At 35.5% G+C, this 27,308-nt stretch overlaps 1 protein-coding gene across 1 annotated transcript in view; it reads left to right on the top strand.

Moving 5' to 3' along the window:
• Window positions 1–21,936, top strand: part of LOC114054248 (zinc finger protein PLAG1) — a 69,461-nt gene extending 47,525 nt beyond the window's left edge. The window contains exons 2-4 of the mRNA XM_027877425.1: window positions 16,887–16,985; window positions 19,504–19,862; window positions 20,402–21,936. Coding sequence (XP_027733226.1) covers window positions 19,621–19,862; window positions 20,402–21,665 — 1,506 coding nt within the window. The 5' untranslated portion in view covers window positions 16,887–16,985; window positions 19,504–19,620 and the 3' untranslated portion in view covers window positions 21,666–21,936. The remainder of the gene's footprint in view (window positions 1–16,886; window positions 16,986–19,503; window positions 19,863–20,401) is intronic.
• Window positions 21,937–27,308: the final 5,372 nt, after the last annotated feature.

The raw sequence follows: 27,308 nt of genomic DNA, 5'->3' as shown, positions 1-27,308 counted from the left end.
TAGTTTAGGAATTTGTACTTCTAAATTAATCTGTAAATTTTTTCTCATCATTGTTAAACAAATCCTCTGCTAATAGTCTATGGGTGTGGTTTTTTTGTTTTTTGGTTTGGGTTTGTTTTTTTTTTTGTATGTGGTTTCTTGAGATTTTTTTTTTTTTTTAACCTCAGCGTCTGGCACACAGGTAGCAGTATTTTTACCACATTTGTGTATGTTAGCATTCACTTCAAGACTAGCTTGTTGCTCATACTACTTTAATCCACGTCTTGTACTTCACCTACATAAAATACATTTTTTCTCTTGGCTGTCAAAAACGTGTGTGCAAGTCTTAGTTCTCCTTGGGAAGACAATCCCCTCTCTACACCCATTCCTTCCCTAGTGAATTGTCTCTCTATCATTCCTACACTCACTAATCTTCAGACTCTCCCTTTCTACTAGCTCTCATGGAATGGCAGCAAGGAAACTGTCGGAAAACTTTGTTATTATGTTGCGGACTACACAACTCAAACCCCTACCTCCTGGTTTAACAAAATAAAATCAATTCTGAACTAATATTTGCTATTCTTTATCCTTACTGCCATTCCATGAGAGCTTCCTCATATCCCTTCTCATCTCATGTCACTCAGATACCTTCCCTTGCTATCCTTTACTCTCCCTTCACATGAATAGGTAACCTTTCTCTTTGCAAAGACAATCCCCCTCTACAGCCATTCCTTCCCTAGTAAATAGTCTCTCTGTCAGGCCTATGCTCACTAATCTTCAAACTCTCCCTATCTGCTAGTTTCCTTGCTACCTACAAATGTGCCCATCTTGCCCCATCCTTAAAAAAAAACCTTCATTTGATCCATCCATCCTTGTTGTACCTAATTCCTTTTAATGGGTAAACCCATTGAGAAGGCTGTCTACAGTCAGTGCCTCCACTTCCTTTCCTCTCACTCTCTTAACCATCTGAAGTCTGGCTTCCCAATTCATCATTCCCCTGAAACTGCTCTCTTCAAAGTTATCAGTGATCTCTTAATTGCCTCTAATAGCATATTATCAATCCTCATTTTTTTTTGCTGTCTCTGTAGTCTTTGACTCCTTCTCCTCCTTGATACTCTCTTCTCTCTAGGGTTTTTTGAACCCTGCTCTTTCCTGGTTCTCCTCATACCTGTCTGACCACTTCTCAGCTCCTTTCCCTGGAACTTCATGCAGGCCACACTTGCTGACTTTGGTGTTCTCAAGTCTCTGTCCCAGTCCCTTTTCTCTTTATGTACTATTTCATTTGGTTATCACATCAGCTCCAGTGGATTCAATTATTATCTCTTTGCTGATGATTGTAAGATCTGCTTATCCAGCCCTAACCCCTATCCTGACTTCCAGCCTTGTATCTCGAACTGCCTTAATAAGCTGTCTAATGACAGCTTGAACTGGATCTGAAATCATTATCTTCCCCTCAAAACAAACAAACAAAAAATATCCTCTTTTTTCCCAATTTCTCTATTTCTGTCTGGTACCACCATCCTTCCAGTCACTTAGGTGTTACCCTCAATTACTCAGTCTCTCCTCACCCTCCCTTCAATATTCAATTATTGTCAAGTCCTATAAATTCTGCTTTCATAATGTCTCTCATATACACCCCCCTTCTGTTTTCTGATACTGCAACTACCTTGGTGCAGGGTCACATCACCTCATACCTGGATTATTAGAATAAATAGCCTTCTGTTTGACCTTCCTGCCTTAAGTTTCTCCTCGTTCCAGTCTATCCTCCAGTCAGCTATCAAAGTCATCTTTATAAATCATAAGACTGAGCATGTCACCCCTATTTCAACAAATTCCAATCACTCCCTAATATATCTAGGTCAAATATAAAAATCCACTTGTGAAGCCCTTCACGTAATCTGGCCCCTTCCTGTCTTTACACTAAGTTGTCTTAAACCTTCATTCCATGTTTTCTGTGATCTACAAACTACCTTGCTGTTCTTCCAACAAGATAGTCCATCTCCTAACTGCATATTTACTGGATGTTCTGAATTCCTGGAACCTTCTTCCTTCTCTTTTCTGCCTCCTAGTTTCTCCAGCTTCCTTGTAATCCCAGCCAAAATCATGCTTTCTACCAGAAGCTTTTCCTGGTCTCCCTTAATGCTAGTGCCTTTTTTTTTTTTTTTGAGATTACTCCTATTTATCCTGTGTATACCTTGTACGTACATAATTACTTGCATGTCATCTGATTCTTAAAAGTGAGCTCCTTGAGAGCACAGCCTGTTTTTTTTTGCTGTTCTTTGTATCCCTCACACATAGTAGACACTTAATAAACTCTGCTTTACTGTTGCCAACATCACCTTTTCTGAACACTGTCCCTTCTGAACTTCCTTTTGCTTTTTTCTTTGCATATTAATAATATTTTATCAAATTTCTTTTCTTTTTATAGCATCACTCTCCCCACTCAACTCTCCTGTACAAAAGTAAATGCCCTCCCTTATGACAAATCAAACAAAACAAATTAACACATTGGTAAATTGGTAACACATTGAAAATGTATGTCTCTTTCTGCATCTATAGTCCAGCACCTCTCTGGCCAAGAGATGGGAGGAATAGTTCATTAATAGTCTTCTAGACTTATAGTGGTTCACTGTTCAAAGTTCTTAAGTCTTTCAGATTTTTCCTTTACAGTGTACTGGTCATTGTATGAATCGTCCTGGTTCTGCTCATTTCATTCTATATCATTTGATACAAGTCTTTTTAGGTTCCTCTAAATCCGTTCTTTTCATCATTTCTTATAACACAATATTATTTGTTCAGCTCTTTCTCAACTGAAGGACATCAATTTGTTTCCAGCTCCTTGCTACATCAAAAAGTATATCAATAAATATTTTTGGACATTTAAGTTCTTTGTGCCATTTGAACCTTTAAGAGGAAGTATGCCTATTCATAGTACTGCTGTGTCAAAGGGCAAGCACAGTTTAGTGACTTGCCAGAAGGATTAGATCAGTTTCTAGCTCCAGCAACAGTGAGTTAGTGTCCCTCTCCTTTCCAACCCTTCCAATATCGGGTATTCCCATTGTTTGTCATCTTTACCAGTCTAATGGTTTTAAGGTCAAACCTCAAGAGTTTTTAAAATTTGTATTTCTTACATTAGTAAGTTAAAGAATTTTTTCCTTGTAATTAGTAATAGTTGCCATTTCTTTGGAAGATTCCCACTTCATATCTTTTGATCATTTTATCATTTTATTGGGAATATCTCTTATTATTAAATATTTGTGTATTTCCCCTATATATCTTTTTTTCAGATTTTATTAATTTATTTATTTTTAGTTTTCAATATTCGCTTCCACAAGATTTTGAATTCCAAATTCTCTCCCCATCTCATCCTTCCCCCCACCCCAAGATGGCATGCATTCTGAATACCCCTTTCCCTAATCAGCCCTTTCTTCTATCCCCCCCCTTCTCTTATCCCCTTCAGTTTTCCTGTAGGGCAGGATAAATTTCTATACTTTTTTGCCTATATATCTTATTTCCCAGTTACATGTGAAAATAACTTTTAACATTTGTTTTTAAAACTTTGGGTTCCAAATTTTCTACCTTCCTCCCTCCCCACCCACCCTCATTGAGGAGGCAAGCAACTCAATACAGGTTATACATGTGTAGTGATGCAAAACACTTCCATAGTAGTCATGTTGTGAAAAACTAAGTATATTTCACTTAATCCTATCCCACCCTCCATTTATTCTATTCTGTCTTTTGACCCTGTCTCTCCTTAGAAGTGTTTGCTTTTGATTACCCCCTCCCTTCCCCCTTATTTTCCTGTAGGGTAAGATAGATTTCCTTACCCAATGGAGTCTATATATTATTCCCTTCTTAAGTCAAATCTAATGAGAATAAGATTCACTCATTCCCTTTCACCATCTCCCGTTTCCCCTCCATTGTAAAAACATTTTCTTGTCTGTTTTATGTGAAATAATTTACCCCATTCTGCCTCTCCCTTTCTCCTTCTCCCAGTACAATCCTCTCTCACTCCTTAATTTTATTCTCCAGATATCACCCCTTCATCTTCAACTCACCCTGTGCCCTCTATTTATCTATCTATCTATATATCTATATATATACATATATATATACATACATATAATTTTTTCTCTCCAACTATGCTAACACTGACAAAGGTCTCATGAGTTACAAATATCATCTTTCCATGCAGGAATGTAAACAGTTCAACCTTAATAAATCCCTTATGATTTCTCTTTCCTTTTTACCTCTTCATGTTTGAGTCTTGTATTTGAAAGTCAAATTTTCTATTCAGCTCTGGTCTTTCCATCAAGAATGCTTGAAAGTCCTCTATTTCAAAGAATGTCCATTTTTTCCCCTGAAGGATTATACTCAGTTTTGCTGGGTAGGTGATTCTTGGTTGTAATCCCATCTCCTTTGACCTCCTGAATATCATATCCCTAGCCCTATGGTCCCTTAATGTAGAAACTGCTAAATCTTGTGTTGTCCTAATTGTGTTTCCATAATACTTGAATTGTTTCTTTCTGGATGCTTGCACTATTTTCTCATTGACCTGGAAACTCTGGAATTTGGCTACAATATTCCTAGGAGTTTTCCTTTGGGGATCTCTTTCAGGAGGTGATTGGTGGATTCTTTCAATTTCTATTTTGTCCTCAGGTTCTAAAATATCAGGGCAGTTTTCCTTGATAATTTCTTGAAAGTTGATATCTAGGCTCTTTTTTTGATCCTGGCTTTCAGATTGTCCAATAATTTTTAAATTCTCTCTCCTGGATCTATTTTCCAGGTCAGTTGTTTTTCCAATGAGATATTTCACATTGGTTCTTTCTTTTTCATTCACATTCATTCTTTTGGTTTTGTTTTACAATGTCTTGATTTCTCATAAAATCACTAGCTTCCATTTGCTCCATTCTAATTTTTAAGGAAGTATTTTCTTCAGTAAGCTTTTGGACTTCCTTTTCCATTTGGCCAGTTCTGCTTTTTAAGGTATTCTTCTCCTCAATGGCTTTTTGGACCTCTTTTGCCATTTGGGTTAGCCTATTTTTTAAGGTGTCATTTTCTTCAGTATTTTTGGGGGGGTCTCCTTTAGCAAGCTGTTGACTAGTTTTTCATGATTTTCTTGCATCACTCTCATTTCTCTTCCCAGTTTTTCCTCTACTTCTCTTACTTGCTTCTCAGAATCCTTTTTGAACTCTTCCATGGCCTGGGACTGATGCATATATTTCTTGGAGGCTTTGGATGTAGGAGCTTTGACTTTGTTGTCTTCTTCTGGTTGTATGTTTTGATCTTCTTTGTCACCAAATGCTCATGATTCCAGCCAATTACTTGAGTTATACTCTTTATTAAGGTAGGGGTCTCCTTCCAGTGTGGGAAATGTACTGACCCAAGCTTCAGGGGTTTGGTGCAGCTGTTTTCAGAGATACTTCTAGTGACCTGTGAATTTTCCATTCTTCCAAGGTGGCTTGATAAGGGGTGAGGTGTTTACTCCTTTCCTGGCCTGTGCTCTGGTCTATGAGTGACCACAAGCACTCTTTTCTACCTTGGAACTGTGAGGAGGATTCCCTTTCCACCGCCACTACAAATTCCACCATGCTGGCTCTCCTCTTTGCCCCAGGATCACCACCTAGAATTGTGACCCACATCCAAGAACAGGCAAAGCAAGAGATTCCTGCACCAGCACCAGCACCAGCAGAGAGATCCCTGCAATCTCCCTCTGATTAGTCACTCAATTCCCCCTCAGTCTGTGGGCTGGAAGCTCTGGAAGCAGCATCCGCCCTGGGGCTTCAGCCGGGGCTGGGGCTCGGACCTCGCTTCTCTCTCACCGCAGTTACAGACTTTTCCTACTGACCTTCTAAGGTGTGTTTGGTGTTTGTGGGTTGAGAAGTCTGGAAGACTCCACAACTGCCTCGTGATTCAGTCCTCTGAGGTCTGCTCCAGGTTCGCTGAGGCCTGTTTTGCGTGCATGCCCGTGCCAAACTGCATTCCTCTCCCAGGAGGTCACGATAGACCTTTCCAATCAACCATCCAAGTTGTCTTGGGCTGGAAATTTTTTTCGCTCTTTTTGTGGGTTCTGCTGCTTTAGAATTTGTTTAGAGCCATTTTTTACAGGTATTTGGAAGGGTTTGGGGGAGAACTCAAGCAAATCTCTGCTTTTACTCAGCCATCTTGGCTTTGCCCCCCCCCCCCTTATATCTTGATAGAGATAAGGACTAAACTTGTGATTTCACTAGTATAAGAAGAGTTGCTTAGAGCACCAAGAGGTTAAATGATTTGCCCAGGGTCACAAAGTCTGTGTTAGAGAGACAATTTGAATCTGGGCCTTCTTGTCTAGAAGGCTGGCTCTCTATTCCTACATTGCCTTTCATACATACTCTTTCCCAAAAACCATCCTTATTCTTTCTTTTCAACCCTTTTCTCATACTATTTCCTTTACCTAAATATTCTCCAAACTTCTCCCTACATAGATCCTATACATTCTTCAAGGGCAGAGTCCATGTATTAGAAGAAGCATTTCACTTAAAATCAAAAGAATGGAGTTTGAGTCTCCACTCTACCAACCACTTAAGCTTTGGCAAGTAATGTAAGTTATCTGAGCCTAAATTTCTTTCATCTGTAAAATGGAAATAAAAAAGCGTTGTAGCTCACCTTTTTTCCTTGTTGAAGCCTCCTCTGATTCTTCTAATTTATAGTGATTTATCCTTTAAAAAAAAATTCTGTAATACTTCTCCTTTGTATCTTTTTTGTTGTTGTTTGCAGAGACTTGTGATTTCATCAGTGAAGGAAATTCCCGCCACATGTATAATCTACTTTAATTTATAGTTGTCTGGGGTTATAGCAAAATTAAATGACCTTCCAATGATCAAAGAGGTAGTATGTGGCAGAGACTAAATGTGACCCCAGGTTTTCCTGACTCCAAAATTAGTTTCCCATCCCCTATATATCATATTGCTTCTCTATTTATTGAACTCTTTAGAACATACGTTGCTTCTTTGTGTTATCTTTTGTTTTCTTGTTTTGCTATTTATTAATCTAGTTTAATTCAATTAGTTATCTGGAATTAATAATACTTGTTGAATTAATGATTTTTCAGTGAACTACTTAAGTAGGGATCAGGTAACGGAGGTGATAGTATATAGACTTTGGGATTGCAAGTAGTTTTGCCTTTTGGTATTCCTTTATCTCCTTGGCAGTATCCATAATTTAATTCTTGAATATCTTTATGGATAGAGGCAAGTTGAAGTGTGTCCAAATTGTTGAATGATCCAAATTGCATTTTATACTTTACTGATATCTTATTTCACCATAGATCTGGGTTTGGACATTTAGGAGACCCCAAGCCTTTAAATTTTCCCTCCTCCCTGAAACTTATTCCTTATTATGAATATATAGTTCTAGTTTCTAACAGGCTGCTAGGAATGTATAAAGTACTGAGCCTGGAGTCAAGAAAACCCAAGTTCAAATCTAGCTTCAGGCACTTACTTAACTCTGTGACCTTGGGCAAGTTACATAATCTCTGTCTTCCTCAGTTTCTTTGGTTGTACAATTGGGGTAATAAAAGCACCAACCTCCGAGCATTGTTGTGAGGATAAATGAGATACTTGTAAAGTGCTAAAGCCATAGCAGGTGCTTGATAAATGCTTGTTACCTTCCCTTCAAGCTGATAGGAAAATACCGTTCTAAATAGGACTTTGATATCTCAGCCATTAAAAAAAAAATTCCCAATGACTACTATGTCTGGCACCCTGTGCCATGGTGTGTACCTAGAGCCTACCACCTCTCTTGCCAAGAGTAGGGAGATGTACTAAATTATTTGTCCTCTTAAGTTACATATAGTCACCGAATTAATTAGGACTCTGATGTCTTTTAGGGGTTTTTTTTCTTTACATTAATGTGGTAAATGTGAATATTGTTTTCCTGGTTCCATTTACTTCCCTCATCACCTGTTTATGTTTTCACAGGTTTCTGTGAATACTTCACATTCTTCATTTCTCATGATACGATAATATTCCATCATTCAGTCATTTCTTAAAATGAGAAAAATAGCTAAGTTTTGTGCTATTCTCCAGATTGCTTACAAAGTAAATAAGACAGAATGCTAGAATGGGGGGGGGGGTATGGACTGGAATAATTAACTAGCATCCATTAGCATTTAAGAAGCATAATTTATCAAAGATAAGCCAAACTTTCCATAATGTTAATCACAATATTAGCAGTACATAACAAAAAGAAATCACTAAAATTTATTTTCTGAAAAATAAAATATGGGATCCAAAGCTGAAACTACCTTACTTGGGAAGTAACCAACATGATCACCATGATTTCAGAATGTTTGCTTTAGTGGTGAAGTACAATGAATGTTATGAGTGGAGTCTCTGTATCTAGTGTCTGGGAATTTGTTTCCTTGTGGGGGTGGGTTGTGAGGAAAGAGGAGAGACATGGGAGAAGTAGGGTTGGTGTAGAGGCTGAATCTGGGTGCTTAGGAAGGGAGCCAACCAGGGAAACTGTTGATTATACTGCATTTGAAAATTACTAGTGACAAGGAATATATCTCTAATAGGAATGATGGAACTACTCGTTTTCCCTCGGAGTGTGAAGGGTGGGTGAGGATCTAGATCCCAGAGCTGTAATTGAAAAGTATTCTGTATCAAGCAAGTCCCAGAGTTAATCTTCTAGAAACTGCTGCCGTGTATTTCAGCTTTTTTTTTTCCCCTGGAGATACAGGAGAGGCTCTTTTTTTGGGGGGGGGGGTTTGAGAGTGAGCAAATTGTCCGTTCTGACCCAGGTTATCTTCACAAGACTAAATTTGATTAACATTTAAAGTTGGTCCCACAAAGAGGTGTAGTATAATTGTAGAGATAATGAGATCTCTGAATTTGGAATCAGAAGAGACTGGGATTCTAATTTTGCCTTTAACATTGACCAGCTTTATGACTTTGGGAAAATCACTTAACTTCTCTGAGGTAAGCTTATAGGTTCCTTATCTGCAAGATGAGTTTTGATCTGCATCCCTGACAAAAATCACAGATCTACCTTCCCACTACCTGGAACTGCATCTCCAGACTAGACCATCCAGTCAAGTAAACAATATTTATTAAGTGACTGTTATGTGCCACACATGGTGCTAAGTGCTGGATGTACAAAGAAAGACAGAATACAGTTCCCACTCTCAAGGAGCTTACAGTCTAATGGAAGAGACAACAAACAATTATGTACAAACAAGATAGATACAGGATAAATTGGAGGTAATCTCAGAGAGAAGGCACTAACATTAAGGAGGACTGGGAAAGTCGTCTTGCAGAAGATGAGAATTTGGCTGAGACTTAAGGAAACTAGAAAAGCCATGAGGCAAAATGAGGAGGATGGGAGTTCCAGGCATAGGAGATAGTCAGTGAAAATGCAGTCAGATGAAAGTGTCTTATTCTGGGAACAGAAAGGAGGCTAGAATCATGGATGGGAGAGTATATGGAGGGGAGTAAGTTGTAAGAAGACTGGAAAGATAGCAAAGGGCCTGGTTATGATGAACTTTAAAAGCCAGAGGATTATATATTTGATCCTCAGGGTTTATTGAATGGAGGGTGGGAAGAATGACAAGTGGGCTTTAGGAAGATCAGTTTGACGGCTATGTAGAGTATGAAAACAAGCATTTATTAAGGCAGTATGAGGAAGACTCATCTTCCTGAATTCAAATCTGGCCTCAGACACACTTACTAGCTATGTGACCCTGGGCAAGTCACTTAACCCTGTTTGCCTTAGTTCCTCATTCATAAAATGAGCTGGAGAAGAAAATGGCAAACCACTGCAGCATCTTTGCCAAAAAAACCTCGAATTGGATCATGAAGAGTCAGACACAACTGAAATGACCAAACAACAACGAAGTATTAAGCATTTACTGTCTGCCAGGAAATGTCCAAGTGCAGGACTGGAGCAGGGAGAAACTTGAGACAGGTCTCCAGTTCATTGAAATGAGTGATGGCAAGATTTGGCTATCTCTGTGTGTAGCTCAAGTGGAGCAGAGGGAGGTCAGAGGAAATGAGGAGCTGGGAGATCAGGCTGTTTGAGAGAATATCAGTATATATGATGAAGTCCCCTAGTATGAAGTCAGGAGTTGGGGAGGAGATAAAGGCTGAGACAGGAACTGAATTCATTGAAGAATATGATACATAGATAGATAGATAGTTGATAGATAACAGCCTCTAGAATCTTGATTGGGTGATAAATCTGATTTGAATGAACCTCAAAGGAGGAGAGATTACTGAGCAATGGTGGGACAAGGAGAGCCTGGAAGTGGCAAGGGGTATCCCATCTCCCCTACCATGAGTTAATCGGGTAGTATGAGTGAAATGTTGGACAAGGAGGCTGTGTCCTCAGGAAGAAACCAGGACTTGGTGAGTGCAAAAAAGATGAAAAATATCCTTGAGTCCTTCTAGACTCCAAACTCATCCTCCTGAAAGCTTGCAGCCTCCCTGTCCAAGGAATCTCTGTGACAGACAGGAATATTTACCACTTCTATCACTATGATAACAAGAAAAACGTCTTTGGCTGGGAATTAAACCCAGGCCAAGACAGCAGGAGTACCAAATCCTAACCTCTGGACCACCGAGGAGTTCAGCCCATCTCTATGACATGTTGAAATTCAGAATTGATATATTGGATTTGTACATTCTTAACTCTGTGAGATTCTTTCTAAAGAATTTAGGACAACAACTATATCCTGATTTAAGGCATCCTAATTTTTCTACTTAGTTCCCAGTTAAAACAAATGGCAGAGTAGGGAATGCAATTAAGATACGATTTAGCCAGTCCATCTTGTAAGATCATAAAATCATAGAGGTTGAAGTCTTCACAGGCCATCTAGTTTTACAGATGAGGAATCTGAGACCCATATAAGAAGTAGGTTTTGAATCCAAAGTCTTCTGATTAAAGTAAATGCTCAGTCCAGCACACCAAACTGTCTTGCCATTAGGATTTGTTAAATTCTTGAGATATTTCTAAACATTATCCAACAGGAAATATCAAGTGGCAGGACCCAAATAGATTAAATCCAATTATAAGGAATTTCAAGACAGTTATTAATTCTTATGTTGTGGAATTTTCTAGGTATTGCTCAAGATAAATGAAATTTGTCTCCCAGTCAACAAGTATTTATTAAATTCTTACTACATAAAAGACACTGCATAATTCTTTGCCATGTCACCTGTTCTCCTATTTTTGTAAATAAACAGTTGGAGTACGCTGTTTGTTTACAAAAACTGAGACTTTTCTTTCCAAGAAAAAATGTTTATGTTAAATGTTGCTGCTTCCATAACTAGTCAGTCTCTGCTCTCCCCCCCTCCCCTTTTGTAACTGCTGTGTTGTACATGGCAAGTCAGCACAGCATAGTGGGAGAATAAAGTTGAGAAGGCCTTGGTCACATCATCTCTAAGACTTCATTATAGAAGAGCTCCTGTTCTTTGGACAAAGGAGTTTTTATACCTGGAATTCCCTACCATGATGAAAAAACTATAGATCCAAAACAAGAAAAAGAATGCTATACCTGAAGAAAAAAGTGTGGGTGCTTTTCTTCCTTAATGGCAAGTAATTCATATAAGTAAGGAAAGACTGGTACAACAAGGAGATCATTCTTTATAAGTCAAGTATTCATAGATGTGAATACCATTGGTAACAAGAGCAATAAAATGGTATCTATTGAAATAAATAATAGACTTTTAAAAAAAAAACCCTTAAGCCTTCAGAGTCAGGTAAAGTTCAGAGAGGTTACAGCATTTATATAGTCATCCAGTAAATCACCAATGAAAACAAAAAATGGAATCTTGACCTCCTAAACTTTGTCATAAGTACTACATTTACTAAATCACATTGTTTCTATAGGTTACATTGATTCCAACTTTTAAATGTAAATGAATACTCTAGTATGGATATTTTCGATTATGGATATTTAAGATAGTTGGATGATTTTTTAGGCTTTGTAATTTTTAGATAAGCATGTATTTCTTTTTCCCATCTCTTCTCAGTAACTTTATAGGATTAGGGAAATAATTGAGAGGTAAAAATAGTTTTTACACTGAACAGTATTTTATTTGTATTCTACATATAATTATATTTTTAAACCAAGCTTTAAGCAGGTAGGCTTTTTAAAATTCAAAGCTTAGAAAAATTCAGTGTTACTGGGGGTCAGGAGGCAACAGGGTTCCCCACTATGAACCTGACTTTGGTATGGAGAGACAGGGGGTATCAGGAAGAATTCCTAAACAGGAAGACCTCAGTATCACAGGTGATTATCTTAATAGTTTTTAACCGTTACCCACATTTAGGAAATGTGCTGGTAATCCAATTTAGATTTCTCCTAAAAGGAAAAAAAAAATTGAGGGATATTGAGATTTTTTTGAAACTGAAAACACATTTCATTTAAAAAAAAAAACTTGTTAGTGTGCTATAGCTTTACTATTATCTGTTGTATCTATAAGCTGAGTAGTTTCTTCCATACCCTTCAAATCTGTATGCTGCCTGTTAATAAACATGCAAATTGAAGTGTACTACAAGCCTGGTAAGTTTTCTCTTCCAATCCATCTTGTTTACATTACATTACTAAGGTGTAGGGAAGATTTTATATTGCTATATACAGTTAAAATGTCTCAAATGAATGCTTTTTTCTTAATTAAATGTTTTTGTTAAGGTATATTTTGTGATTGACATGATTATGAGACTTAAACTGAGATTGGCAATAGCGCTGTATTAGAAAAGTGCATTTTACTTTGTTAAACTTTTAAGGAACTGTGGATACAGGTAAGTCTTGTTGGAATTTATAAATCAATTATTGAATAGAACTGGGAAATTAAAAAAAAAAAAACTGAATTACACCATACATTCTTTCTTTTTTCATGTAGGAGGAATACTTGTTAGTTAAATCCTATATGTGATAGATACATTACTTATTTTATCATCTAATTTACTGTTCAGAATGCAATTTTTAAAAATCTCTAAAATAAAGATTCTATATATTGTATGTATATGGAGATTTCCCCCAGTTTTTATAATTGCATATGACTAACCTCCATTATTAACTTGCACAGTGGAAATGAGCCTGTATTTGGTGCCTGCAAACATTGGAAGCATATTCTGAAGTGTTGGCTCCTCATAGTAGCAATTTGAAATGGTATGGCACATACACTTTCACTATTGCAATCATTTGCTTTTTTTTTTTTAAACGAAAACAACCTTCCATCAGTTTTTTAAAAAACAGTGAACTTTGATAAATGAAGGAAAATTGGTAGAGGTTGCGGTCCAATTCTCTGGGGAAGCTAGGTTGTACAGTGGATAGAGTACCGGGCCTGGACTCATCTTCCTGAGTTAAAATCTAGCTTCACACACTTACTAGCTTTGTGACTCTAGGCAAGTCACTTAACCTTGTGTGCCTCAGTTTCCTCATCTGTAAAATGAGCTGGAGAGGGAAATAGTAAACCACTCCAATATCTTTGCCAAGAAAACTCCAAATGGGGTTACAAAGAATTGGCCACGACTGAAAAAGACTGAAAAACAGTGGTCCAATTCTCTAAATGGTATTTCTATGCAGAAATTCTACAAAATATCCCACAAAACAGAGTACAGAGATTCCACCTTAAAATTGTAATTCATTGTATATAAACACAATCCATACTTTTCATATTTATCATATCAAGATAAAGAATTAGGTCTAACTAGTTTTCTTGTTTCCTCTAGTTTACTATGTAGTTAGATGCCCTACAAGGCAATTAGTAACTCAAAAATAGACTTTAATGTTTAGAATGAATGTCATAATTCTTACATTATCTTTTTCTGTTTACTGTAGTTTAGGACATAAACTTTTTAGCAGGATTGTATTCTCCTGACTTTAATAAAAGCCATACAGGACTTTAAAACATTATTATGCAAAGTTTGAGGCATGTAGATAAGTCAAGAGACAGCATGGTGGAATGAGAGAGAAAAGGACTGGGCCAGGAAGACCTGGGTTCAGGTCCCACATCTGCCCCATACTGGCCAATCATCCTGCTGGACAAGTTTCTTAACTTCTCAGTGTTCCCAGGCAACTCTCTAAGACTGTAATTTGCCAAGAAAGTGGTAAATGTGAGCTCTTTGAAGACAGGGAGTGATGGTGTTTTTCCCTTTCTCTGTATCCTCAGTGCTCAGCATAGTGCCTAGCACATAGTAAGCATGTAATAAACGTTTCTTGACTGACCTATGCTGGTAGAAAGAGTTCCTTACAGGTCCAGTCTCTGTGCTAGATAACTTAGTCTAATAATAGCTCACATTTATATAGTATTTTAACTTATAAAGTACTTTACCATTGGAAAATAGCTCATGTATATTTGATATGAATAGTTTCATGTACTTTAAATATCACTTGCAATTGAAAGAGTTTTATAAATTGAGGAGGGACACAATCTCACAGCCAAAGTGCTACCTTTTATATAAAGCTTTTTTCCCCATTCCCCCGCCCCCCCAGTTATTAGCACTCCTTTTTGAAGTTTATTTTCTCTATCCTTTTGTATTTATTTCCATGTGTGTACAGTATGCTCCCCCGCCAGTGGAATGTAAGCTCTTTTAGGGCAAAGCTGTTTCATTTTTTCGTATTGTGGCTAGCATTGTGCCTGGCACATAATCAGAATTTAATAGATGTTCCTTAGATTGAATTAATGTCTTTATCATTGACTTTGATTTCAGATTTCATAATCTTCCTAATTTTACCAGCTGACATATGTAGACTTAAAATTCTAAATGTGCTTTGATGCTCTTATTTAAAGGAAGATTTGAATATCCTAAATTCTTTGTTGATGCTACCTGTCAACTCAAAGGGAGAGGAAAAGGGACTTGGCAACTATTTTAGCCTTGCAAATAAATTCACAAAGTTTACTGGCCCATAAAATTTTCTGTTACTCTAACCTCTTCACTGAAGCTATATAGGTTACGTAATAAACATTTGTTTTATGTACTTATTCATCTGCTAAAAACTCACTATTTGTCCTGGGCAAGTAAGTATTTGCAGGGTTGAATTTAATCATCCTAAAAGTTTGATTTGCAATAATCTGGTACCTTATTTATGCATGCTCTTTGCTTTGCAAAAGAATGCAGGCTTATTTCTTTTAAAAGTTTTTTAATTAGGCTGAACCTTCCATTTGAAGTTTGATGTATCTATTTCTTTTTTCTAATGTGCTCTTAGTAATGCCTTTTATCTAATGCTTTAATAATGTCTTTTTGTTAAATAATATTGTCTTACAGATTTTAGAATTAGGAATTGTATGGAAATTTGGGGGGAGGTATTTTGTTTTGTTTACCAGTTTAACTGAAGGATTTTTGTTCTTGGTCATTAATAAATTCTTCTTACCTTATAGCTTGTTATCATATAATTTATATTGACCTTATTTTATTCTCCAATATTGATTTCTGAATAATGTCTCAAACAATCACTGCTTGCTTACCTGTGCCTATGCCACATGCTGCATCAGATTTTTCTAAATGTTTTTTCTATTCCTATCATATCTTGTAAATACATTTTACTAACATAAACTTACCCTTTTTTACATGTGTTTTCAAGCTTGTTTTTAGTCTTTGAAATGCATATTGCATTAATAGATTGTTTGGGGACTACTATAAGATTGCATTACAACCATGTTCTATAAAAATTTATGTTGTGATTTGTCTTTTTTCACATTTAACCAACATGTTTAACTTAGTAAAATAATAAATCCAAGGATCACATGATTGTTCCTACCTATCTTTAATAAAAACACTATTCTGAGAGATTAAGAGGGAGATATTGGATATTAAGAAATTAATGCTGAGAGAATTTGACATTCCCACAGTTGAATTTAGTTTGAATTTCCTTACTTTCAGTTCATTGCTTTTATAAGCTTAATAGATTGAGAACTAGAAGGAACTACAGAGGTTATCATTTTATAGAAATAGAAACAGATGACCAGAGAGGTGACATGACTTGTCCAATGTTACATAGATAATAGTAGAACTAGGATTTGAATCCAGCTTCTGGGGCTCCAGATCCACAATTTTCTACTCTATCAACTCCTCAACCAATAGACTAGTGTTTCTGAAAGTAGAGTCCTCTTGAGTTTTAGGTACTCTCTGGCCCCTGAGTTTTTCATTCCAGTTGTTAGTTCATTGCTTAAACAGTTCTGAAAATTTCTTCTGAACAAATTTTTATGCTTTTTTCTATACCATTTTTGTTGATTCTATAGAATATTGATTAAGAATAGTGTAGTATAATGGATAAAGACCTGACTTCAGAACCAGGAAGACCAGATTTCAAGATTTACTTGCCTCTGACACATAACATCTGTGTGTTATTTTGTATGGGCAAGGGGATCCGGGCAACTCAGACATTATAAACTGCAGAGAAGGTGATCTTCGTTAGTCAAAAGAATGTTTTCATCCAAGGAGTTCCATATACTAGTTAAATCACAGCTCTGGTTCTTCTCCCTTTAGAGGATTAATTAACTTTAAAATACTAGGAAATCCACTAGTAGTAATTATTCTGAATCTTGGCAAGATTAATATTCATTCTTGAGTTACAAGTTATCTTTCAATTTAGTTTAAAAATATTTCTTATTAGTATTTTTAGTAGGTGGGCTAAGTTTAACTTTTTAAAAGAAACAAATATTTGAGAATAGGAAATCTTAATTTAAATAGCATTATGCATTAACATTTATCAAAATGATTCCTCTTGTTCTTTTCTCATTTTGTCATAAATTAGAACCTTTAAGAGTATATCCACTTATATTAGTGCATGAATAATCAATAGTGTATGAAATCTAAGCATGTGCTTATTAACTAAATCACATTTTCCTTACATTTTACCTTTATTCATAAAAATGCTGGTTCTGTTAGTGTATAGTCCATTCTCTTTTTTTATTTTGTAGATCAGCCAAAATGGGAAGTACTGGATTCTGCTCTCCTCCAAGAAGAGTCAGTGGGACTGGTTAAGATCAGTATCTGAGGATTTTACCAGCAATCATCAGGTGTGCATTGAGCAAAACCATTGTAATTCTCTTTTATGTATGTATCTAAGATATAGCTTAATGTATGTATTTATTGTTTTATATGTACAGTTATTATTAGATGTTGAACCATGTGTTTATCCTGCAGTTATGAAAGCACCAAAAAAATTATACTTTGAATTTTGGTATTCTGTTAAGTACAGATAGGTATTATTATTCATAAAATATTTTCAGCTGGTCTTAGAAAACTGTAATATTTGAGCATCAGTGTTGAAATCATTCTTCATTGCTCAGTATGTACATCCAGGAGTAAAATTTCTGACTCTTTTAAGAAGTAACACTTAAAACCAAAAGGTGAACCATTGTCTAAAAGCATGAAGTATATATTTGTACATATTTTCACAATTGCACCTTTGATTTTTCTTCAGTACGTTTCACTGACTTAAAATTCATTCTAATTAGTCCAAACCAAAATTTTATTTTTTATGGTTAGGTCACATAATATGACAAATATAGCCAATTTCTAAAAAACCTTTGACTGTTATATGTAGCAGCTTAGGGAAATGGCATGTATCATGAGTTGTTTTCTTTTAAGTAGAAAAAAAATTAGTGCCATTTGTTTTATAGGTACACAAAAATATTATGTTATTGACAGGAAATAGATCAGACTAATATGTCCTTCGGATTCTGACTTGGCAGAAATACTTTGCAACATTCTACAAAGATATAACTATCTGGCACAGCTAATTAAAGTTATTTGTTTAGGAATTCCTGAGGAATACATAGGAACTCTTACTAGAATAGAGAAAACTAAAGAAAAGGAATTTTTGAAGATCCTTAGGGCTAAGAAAATCTTCAAAAAGAACAGAAATATAGCATGTCAATAATTAGCAATGGCAGTAGCAATGATTCCTATATATGCATACTCAAGGAAAGATGCTATAAAGCGCTGCCTCAATTATCTGGTTACTAATGGATTATTCAGTTTAAATTTTTGGTGTACGTTTATGTGATACACTTGGATAAATTGCTTGGTGTCCTACCTTTTTATTTGTGTTGTCACAATCTACATATTAAAATATAGTAAGGCCAGGTCACCATGACATCATTTTTACTGCTCAGAGCTCTATGTTCTCTGGATCCATTTGTGTCCTGAGAAAACAACATGACTACAGATTGGGCCTCAGTTTCCTTAACTGTAAGATGAGGGCATTAGATTAGATGTTCTGTGAAGTCCTTTTGAGCTGTATGTCTGTGAGCCAGATAATTCCAATAGATAGTTTGTAAGCAAGAATTTTATCCCATACAGTGTCATGAAGGATTTTTTTTCTGGGTTTAATACCTTGAAAAAAGCAAATTGAATCCAAAATAGGCACCAATACATGCATTCAGCTATGTTCAGTTTTTTACTTCAGAAATTGGCCTTTTTTAATAGAGATGCCAGGTTAAGTTATTTCTGCGTGTACTCTAATGAATTGAAGAAACATTGTCTTTTGAACACTGTAGGACAACAATTCATCATTGCATATTTACCAAGTACTTGATATTGGCAAGCTGTTTTCTTTTTCAGAATTAGTTTTTCCAAGCTGTGTAGTCCTTTCTATCTTACATTTAAGAATTTCTTGAAGATGAAATGTTTATGAAGCTCTTTTAAGATCTGGTGTTTTTTTTAAGCCACATATTTTACAATGCATTATATACATCTTCCCAGTATAGGTTATAAATTCAGTTACTCTGACCCACCAACATTTTTGCCAGCTTGAATCACCTCGTATAGTGAGTAGTTCAGTTTTGCTGTTTTTTAGGTGTTCTTGCGCAGACATTGTGCCCCAAGCAAGGTCTTTGATCCTTCCAAAATAATGACAAGGAGCCATGATCCTGACCTAATTTAAATTTCACAAGATTTTACCATTTCAAGATGCAGACTTGTTACGAAGATAAGACATTTCCAGTCTTGAACTCAGAAAGCCTATTGGGTGTGATAATACTGGTAAGAGGAGTAAATTGTTCATTTCGGGGGAGTACATTAACTCTTTCAGGCCTTCAGTGTCCTTTAAGTAAATAGCCTCTTCCAGTGTGCCAAATGATACATGAGAGTTTTCACCTAGCCTTATGTATTTTCCTATCATACAGTAGTCTTTTAGTAGCACTGAGGGAAATGCAGGCATGAAATTTTTTATTGAAATTTTGTTTTTATTCAGATGTATGCACTCCTGATCTCTTGTTAAAAAAATGAAGCTGACATTATACAGCTCTTCATATTAATTTTGTGTGGATATCTCTTATGATTTCCCTGAAACACTATTATTATCCCAGAATGTAAGAGTTTCAAGGTACATGTGGAACTGTTCATCCTGAGCAATGCATTCATATATACTTTTAAAAATATGAAGAAATCTACAGATATTACATTAGACCAGCTGAATCCAGTTTTATGGGTTTTTTTTTTAATTCAGAAGCATCACATAGCAAGTAAACTTTTTAAAAAAAATAAATTAAGTTTAGTTACAAACTAGTTGTTTCTTATTTTTTTTTCCAGTCCCCTTTTGCTTTCTTTTACGACCACATGAAACTTGAGAAGCCATCTAAAGCTAAATCATTTAGTGGAGTTGGGCAGTTCCCAAGTGTCCAACAAGAAGGCCTGGTTTAGGCTGCGATGGCCACTGTCATTCCTGGTGATTTGTCAGAAGTAAGAGATACCCAGAAAGTCCCTTCAGGGAAACGTAAGCGTGGTGAAACCAAACCAAGAAAAAACTTTCCTTGCCAACTGTGTGACAAGGCCTTTAACAGTGTTGAGAAATTAAAGGTTCATTCATACTCTCACACAGGAGAGAGGCCCTACAAGTGCACGCAACAAGACTGCACCAAGGCCTTTGTTTCTAAGTACAAATTACTAAGGTATTAAACTCTCTTTATCTTTCAGATTATATTTTCTATTATGTTGGCCACTTTAGGCCCTTGTAAAAGTATTTATTTGTGTACACATTCTTCAGCTGATTTGCAGAGAGGAAATGTTAAGTAAATTAGATTTTGGATTGTTTTTAGAGTTCCAAATTGCATTACTTTATATGTTAATGTCTTTGGGTTTTTTTAATAAAAAGCTTAATAAGAATAGAATTTCCATTTGTACAAGGAATTGCTACAAGAAAAGTGTATGGACTGAAAATTTTTGGTTATGGACATTTACGTGAGTATGTTCAGTCTTACCTATTTGCCCTTGTTATGCTGACTAAAAGCCAGCAGAAACTAAAATGACAACTTAAATGACTCAAATTTTGCTATAACTTAGGCATGTTCAGTTATCCTTATAGTATTGTAAGCTAAAAAGGTTCTGTTGGGAAGAAACTTTAGCATAGGATTTTAGCTTCCTTTTTAAAAGTGAGCACGTGTAATTTTTGATCAAAATAATTACTTACAGAATATATCTGTGTTTAAAGGCATATGGCTACTCATTCTCCTGAGAAAACCCACAAGTGTAATTATTGTGAGAAAATGTTTCACCGAAAAGATCATCTAAAGAATCACCTACATACACACAACCCCAACAAAGAGGCGTTTAAGTGTGAAGAATGTGGCAAGAACTATAATACCAAGCTTGGGTTTAAACGTCACTTGGCCTTGCATGCTGCAACAAGTGGTGACCTTACCTGTAAGGTATGTTTGCAGACTTTTGAAAGCACAGGGGTACTTTTGGAGCACCTCAAAACTCACGCAGGCAAGTCTTCTGGTGGGGTAAAAGAAAAAAAGCACCAGTGTGAACACTGTGATCGCCGTTTCTATACCCGAAAAGATGTCCGTAGACATATGGTCGTGCACACTGGAAGAAAGGACTTCCTTTGTCAATACTGTGCACAAAGATTTGGACGGAAAGATCATTTAACTCGTCATATGAAAAAGAGTCACAATCAAGAACTTTTGAAGGTCAAAACAGAACCAATGGACCTTCTAGATCCCTTTACCTGCAACGTTTCTGTGCCTATAAAAGACGAGCTGCTTCCAGTGATGTCTTTACCTTCCAGTGAACTAACATCAAAGCCATTTACAAACACTTTGCAGTTAAACCTTTATAATACACAGATTCAATCCATGCAGAGTTCTGGACCAGCACACCAAATGGTCACCACATCATTACCTTTGGGAATGACATGCCCAATTGATATGGAATCTGTTCACCCTTCCCACCATCTGTCTTTGAAATATCCACTCAGTTCTACCTCATATGCAATTTCTATGCCTGAAAAAGAACAGCCATTAAAAGGGGAAATTGAGAGTTACTTAATGGAGTTACAAAGTGGTATGCCTTCCTCATCCCAGGATTCTCAAGCGTCTTCATCTAAACTAGGCTTGGAGCCTCAAGTAGGACCCCTAGATGATGGATCTGGGGAACTGTCCTTATCCAAAAGTTCCATTTCCATTAGTGAACCTCTAAACCCATCATCTTTGGATTTTTCCCAGTTGTTCAATTTCATACCTGTAAATGGCCCCCCCTATAACCCTTCTGTATCGGTGGGGAATCTTGGACTGAGCTATTCCCAAGAGGAGACACATTCTTCTTTGGCTCAGCTTCCACCACAGACCCAGGATCCTCAAGATCCTGCAAACAGTATAGGCCTCGGTTCTCTGCACTCCCTGTCAGCAGCCTTCACAAGCAGTCTAAGCACAACCACCACCCTACCACGCTTTCACCAAGCTTTCCAATAGGATACAGAGAGCTGTCTTACTAAAAAATTTATTTGTAGAAATGCCTTAGGTGACCATTTTTAATGTAGTGCCTACATTAAGACATTATAAAATCTCTGCTTACTTTGTATAATACCAATTTCATTAAGCCAGTAAGAAATTGAAGCTAACTTTTTTAATGAGCTCTGAAACCGTTTGTGTTCAATTATGTTTACTTTGGTTAAGTCTCAAAGTGTTTTGTCATCTTTTCACTGCCAATTGATGTGCTTTACAAAATAATTGATATAGGAAAGCCATGACTGTTAAACTTCAGTATATCCCTCTGTTAAAAATTTTCAGACATTAATCCTTTCATTTTTATACAATAATAATGGCTCTACCCATTAATGTTTGGCTCAGTAAAAAAGATTTGCAACTGAATGTTAATTTACAAAATTTTGAGAGATACCTGTAGACTTCCTAAATTGTTAAGTAGCTTTGATTTGATACATAATTTAAATGTTTCTTCTGAATTAAGAATCCAAATTTTTGTGTCAAAAAAAAATGTTTTTATTTGCTATCACAATTTCAGGTCAGTATGTTTTGAAGACTTGCTATTGTCTGGCTAAAATGTTTGTGGTCTTTATTTTAAAACAATAATATTTTAAAACAGCCGCTTAAACACAAAGCAACAGTATTCTCAAGAGATAATGCTCTTCTAGTCAGTAAATATTTTCATTCTGACATGAAATAATACTATTTCATGGCACTGGTAGGAAGAATGTAATGATTGACCTTAAAAAAAGTATTTAGTAACAAATTAGTACCACAGATTATTCTGTCATTTTTCAACTTTCAACATAATTCTAAACTTGCTATCTCTCATCTTAGTGGTATTAAAATTAAGGTATATTGGAGTCTTCAGAGTGTATTCAAATCCGTAGACCTCATCAATCTTTTCCACCTTTCACAGCCAAAGTGTGGGTCAGGTCCAGCCAGAAACTTTACATTGATTGTCAATTAGCCAACAATCAAAGAGCCAGTGTAGATTTTCAAATGTCAGGTATGTTTGTAGTAGAGTGGATCTTCTCAGCTTGTATGGTGTGATTTTCCTGAGTAAGAAGATATTAATCACACCTGCTAACCCTGGGAACTTGGTTAGGGACAATTTCCCCTGTTGCCAAGGTTTAAAACAGGACTCTTAGGAGTAAAGTAAAAGCATATTGCTTACACCACTTTTTACTTAATACACTCTAATTCTTCCCCAGTTTTAAGAGCCTGAAGCAAAAAAACTACAACAAATCTCAAACCTTCTCCCTGCCAATCCCACAATAAAAGTGTATTTTCTATGTAGTGCTCATTTTTTTCTTGCCATTTTTTTAGTAAGCAATTTAAAGTTAAGTGCATGGCAAGTAGCTTTGAGGCATTATACAAAGTTTTAAGTGGCTAAACATATATACAGTAAAACCCCACTTTTACACTTCTCCAGAAATGAGGTGGGGGTGAATACTACAAATAGGCAGAAAGTGACAAGACAAATTAAAGTTGAACAAGCCGAATTCTAGTTAATATAGTATCAGTAACCATAGAATATTTTGCAATCACCAAGTCAAGTGCCTTGCCACCTTATAGGTGCTTAATAAGTATATTAATTGAATCAGATGGTCTTTGCTCACTAGACTGAGTAAGTACCTTCTCAAAAGATAAAATAGTAAAGCTCTTTCCTCACTGTCAGTTGGAAATCAACCCGGGAGACCATTTCTATAGGTAGCCTTATAAGGTTTATGGGATTGTCAGAGGAACTATGGATCTCTTCAAAAAAAAGAAAGAAAGAAAAAAATTGTGCCAAGCACTCAGCAGAATAGCACATGCTAGAACCTCTATTTTACAGGACTAGTTTCACTCAAATGATGGGGATATTTCCCCAAGAATTTCTGAGAAATTTGTGCAAATTACTGAATCTAATGCAGGAGTAACATAGCATATTTAAAAAGTTGGGGCAGGGAGAGGAGAGGTGTAAATTGTGAGGAAATGTAAATTGTAATAATGTAAATAGGGGGTTTCACTGTATATATAGACTTCACAAAAACAAAATTGTTCCCATTTAAGGAGCTATGGTTCCTACTACTTTATCCTGCTCCTGTTTTTGTTTATCCTGGGAGCAATATACAGGTGTAGTTTTTTTATGCTTATATTTAAATTTTATTACTAAAAATAACTTTTTTATTAAAAAATTGTTCCAAAGGCATTAAAATGAGATGTGTTAATGAGGAAAAACCTTTTTTGACATTCTCAAACTGTCGCTGAGCATTTGGTTTAGGTGACTCTTTGCTCTGAAAGTGGACGCTTAGCTCTGCTTCCTGACTGCTTCCTTTAGTTTCTATGAAACAGATTGCTAATCTAAAACTGTAGTTGAATGATTCGTGTTCAATGTTGCTTTTCTCACCATGTTAAGAAGGAAAAAAAGTGGTGACAGAGCACAAATAAATAGAACATATATATTTTTAAATAGCAACTATAAATTAAATAGCAAATGTGGAATCACTGCTTTATTCTAGCATTTGTTTTTCAACAGTAGGAGTGGATTAATGAATTGAGACATTGGCCTTTGTGGGCTGTATTTTTTTTTTCCTAATATAAAGGGAGTACCAGGATTAATTGACTATAGACTTTTTTGGAGGTGGGGTATGGCAATATGTTGATATTAACCCTAATTCTCCCCATATTTTGAAAACCTGTAATTCAAATACATGGAAAAATATCTATTAGGGCACCAGTATTAAGCTAGCATACTCTTAATATTCAGATACTCACCAGTTTGGCCTATTGCAATCCCATAGGCTTGGAAATTATACTTCAAAATAGGAGAGAATCTAGCCTAATTAGTTTAAAATTGGCTATAGTAGTCATTACCCAGTTTTGGAAGAGCACCTATGAAAATACATGTTAGTTTATTTGAACTGCACAGCATTCTGACCAGGATATGACATAACAGGATTGGCTCTTACATTCTGTCAAAAGATATTGTCATCTGTTGATGTTTGTTGCATTTAGACTTGATTAACAGTAACATTGCCAATGCTGTTTTCATCTTCCATTAACCAGAATCATTATTATTAATATTTCTGGTAGTGCCTTAGCTTGGTTTTAAAAAAAGGGGTAGAGGTGTTGATGGAAATTAATAAAAATATTTCACTTGGATGGATCCTCAGACAATATATTGAACCTCATTGAGTTAGAACTTCCATTTGTGACTGCACTTTTTGTCACTTAACACAGAAGTATTGCCTGTATGGAACCAGATTGATACCGTAAGCAATATTAATATGTTATGAGTATTATATTTTTAATCTATTGGCCACTATTAAATTTCCATTTTAAAGCCCTAATACCAAGTTCAAATTTTAAAATCATAATACTTTATATGTCCTGGCTGATCGTGCACCACTCTTTGTGCAACTCTTTAATTTCAAGTAGTGTTTCTTTCAAAACTATATATTTTTGTCTACTTGTTGCTTGTGCTTTATTATTAGTAAAATTGTGGAATATAGTGATATATTGTGTTAATTTGGACAGTAGCGGTTTTTAAAAACCATATACTGACTGAAACATGAGCCAGAGCTGAGTGCTTTATTTTAAGCTAATAATGAATGTTAAAGAGTACATATTTTCAGGATCATTTGTCTAGTGAGCAATACTTGTATTATAGGCCAATATTTTAAAAAATAAAGCTTGGTCAACCTCTATGTTACACATATTACAAGATATAGCACTTTCAAAAAGAAAACCTAAACCTTTTAAGAAATTGTCTTATAGGTTATGCTTTTTTATTATAAAATCTTTTATTATTTGTTTCAAGTGCCATTAGATTACATATATGTAGGCCTTTCATATATTGCTTTGTGTACAAAAATGGTAGACTTAATTTTAAACAGGTACATTTTACAGTGTTTTCTTATCAATTTGCTATATTGCACAGAATCCAGTGTGTTTTTTCATGAGGTTTTACAATTTTTAAAACTAGATTTACATGTTTCAAAACACACTGTCTTCCCCGGGTACATTAAAACATATATACACCCATGCCCCAAGCCATTAAAGTTTTTTTTCTAGCCTACTGAAAACCATATGATGTAGTGACTTTGGAGGAGATCTTTTAAACAATTATATTAAATATTCATAATTAGCTATGATAGATTATTATAAATCTATGATAAGTAGATGCCTATATTAACTTTGTCTTTTTTCTCACACTCTGTTTCAGCAACCATCTCTCCACACATCCTACTCCACAGAGAATCTGTTGATTTTTATTTACTTATATAGACTTACATAACATTATGTAGGTTTATGCTGAAGATCCTCAACCCATATACAGCAAGACAGAATAAAACCAACATAGTTAAAGATGTATTTAAATGATTCTTAAGGCCCTTATGCAATAAGGTTGTCAATGCTGTATGGTTGGAAGGCAGTGTCTTTTGATAACAGTTATCTAGCCCTAGAAATGACACAGAACTATTGCTAATCATATGTAAACACTTTGCAGTATAAGCTTCAGTGGTACAGTTGAACCAGAATGAATGTTTATCTTCTCAGAAACACTCCTGCAATATTGTTCTATTGGATCATGCTGCTAATGTAACTTGGGAAACAACTCCTCATGGTGCTACAAACCTTCCTGTCTCATTCAGATGTATTTTTACCCATAGAAAAAGGACTATATTAGACCTATAGGTGTATGATATATTTTTATACTGTGACTTAATTTGTCATTAATGAACTTTACAACACCACAATGTATTCATATGCACTTGCAAAAGGAAAATCTTGGACATGCAAACCTTACCAGAACAAGCCCAACTTTTGTTCATAAAATGACTGTTAGTTAAAATGAATATTGGGCTTTTTATATATATATAGTGTGGAGTGAAGAACATACTGTATGTTAACTAGAAGCCCTTTGAATTTAAAAGAAACTGGGAAACCATTAGGAAATGGATGGTGTCATACCTGAACATGAGTTGAATTGCTGATATTGTATTGAGGTAGTTTAAAAAAAAAAAAGTGTTTGGACTTGAACGCTAAAATATTCTAATGATAAAGTTTTGAGTCAAAATAGAAAAAAAAAACAAAACCCTGCATTCCAGACTGAATTTGTATATGTCTCCTGCATTTAAAATTGCTATCCTGTGATATGGGAAATCAAATTGCTTATCATGTATATGTACTTAAAATGTATTCACAAACTACTGTTGTATTTGTATAAAATATAGACAAAGATTGCATATATATTTTTGTGTATAAGCTCTGTGAAATAGCAATCACATTATGAAGCTGCAGCAGTACTTCATTTTAAACATTCACATCCAAAGAAACAGACTATTTATTATCCCGATATCCTGATATAAAATATAACTTGCTGCTATTAAACAATAGTGCTGCAGCTTCTCATGGCCTACAGTGTTATGTTTGCTGTACAAAAACAAAAAAAAATATGTGAACACCACAAAATATATGAATAAAAATACAGAATGGTTTTAGTTAATGTAGAACCTCTGCCTGAAATCTTAATAGATCATGGTTTTGTTTGGTATCATGAAACAGATATTTGGTATTTTTTCCCTATTAAATTGGATACTTTCTTCACTTATTTGGAATAAGATTCTAATATTTAGTACCAGG

This window comes from Vombatus ursinus, unplaced genomic scaffold (assembly GCF_900497805.2).
Source record: "Vombatus ursinus unplaced genomic scaffold, bare-nosed wombat genome assembly UNPS02014812.1, whole genome shotgun sequence".
NCBI lineage: Eukaryota > Metazoa > Chordata > Mammalia > Diprotodontia > Vombatidae > Vombatus > Vombatus ursinus.
The sequence above is the reverse complement of the archived record's forward strand: the minus strand, read 5'-3'. Positions and strand labels throughout refer to the sequence as shown.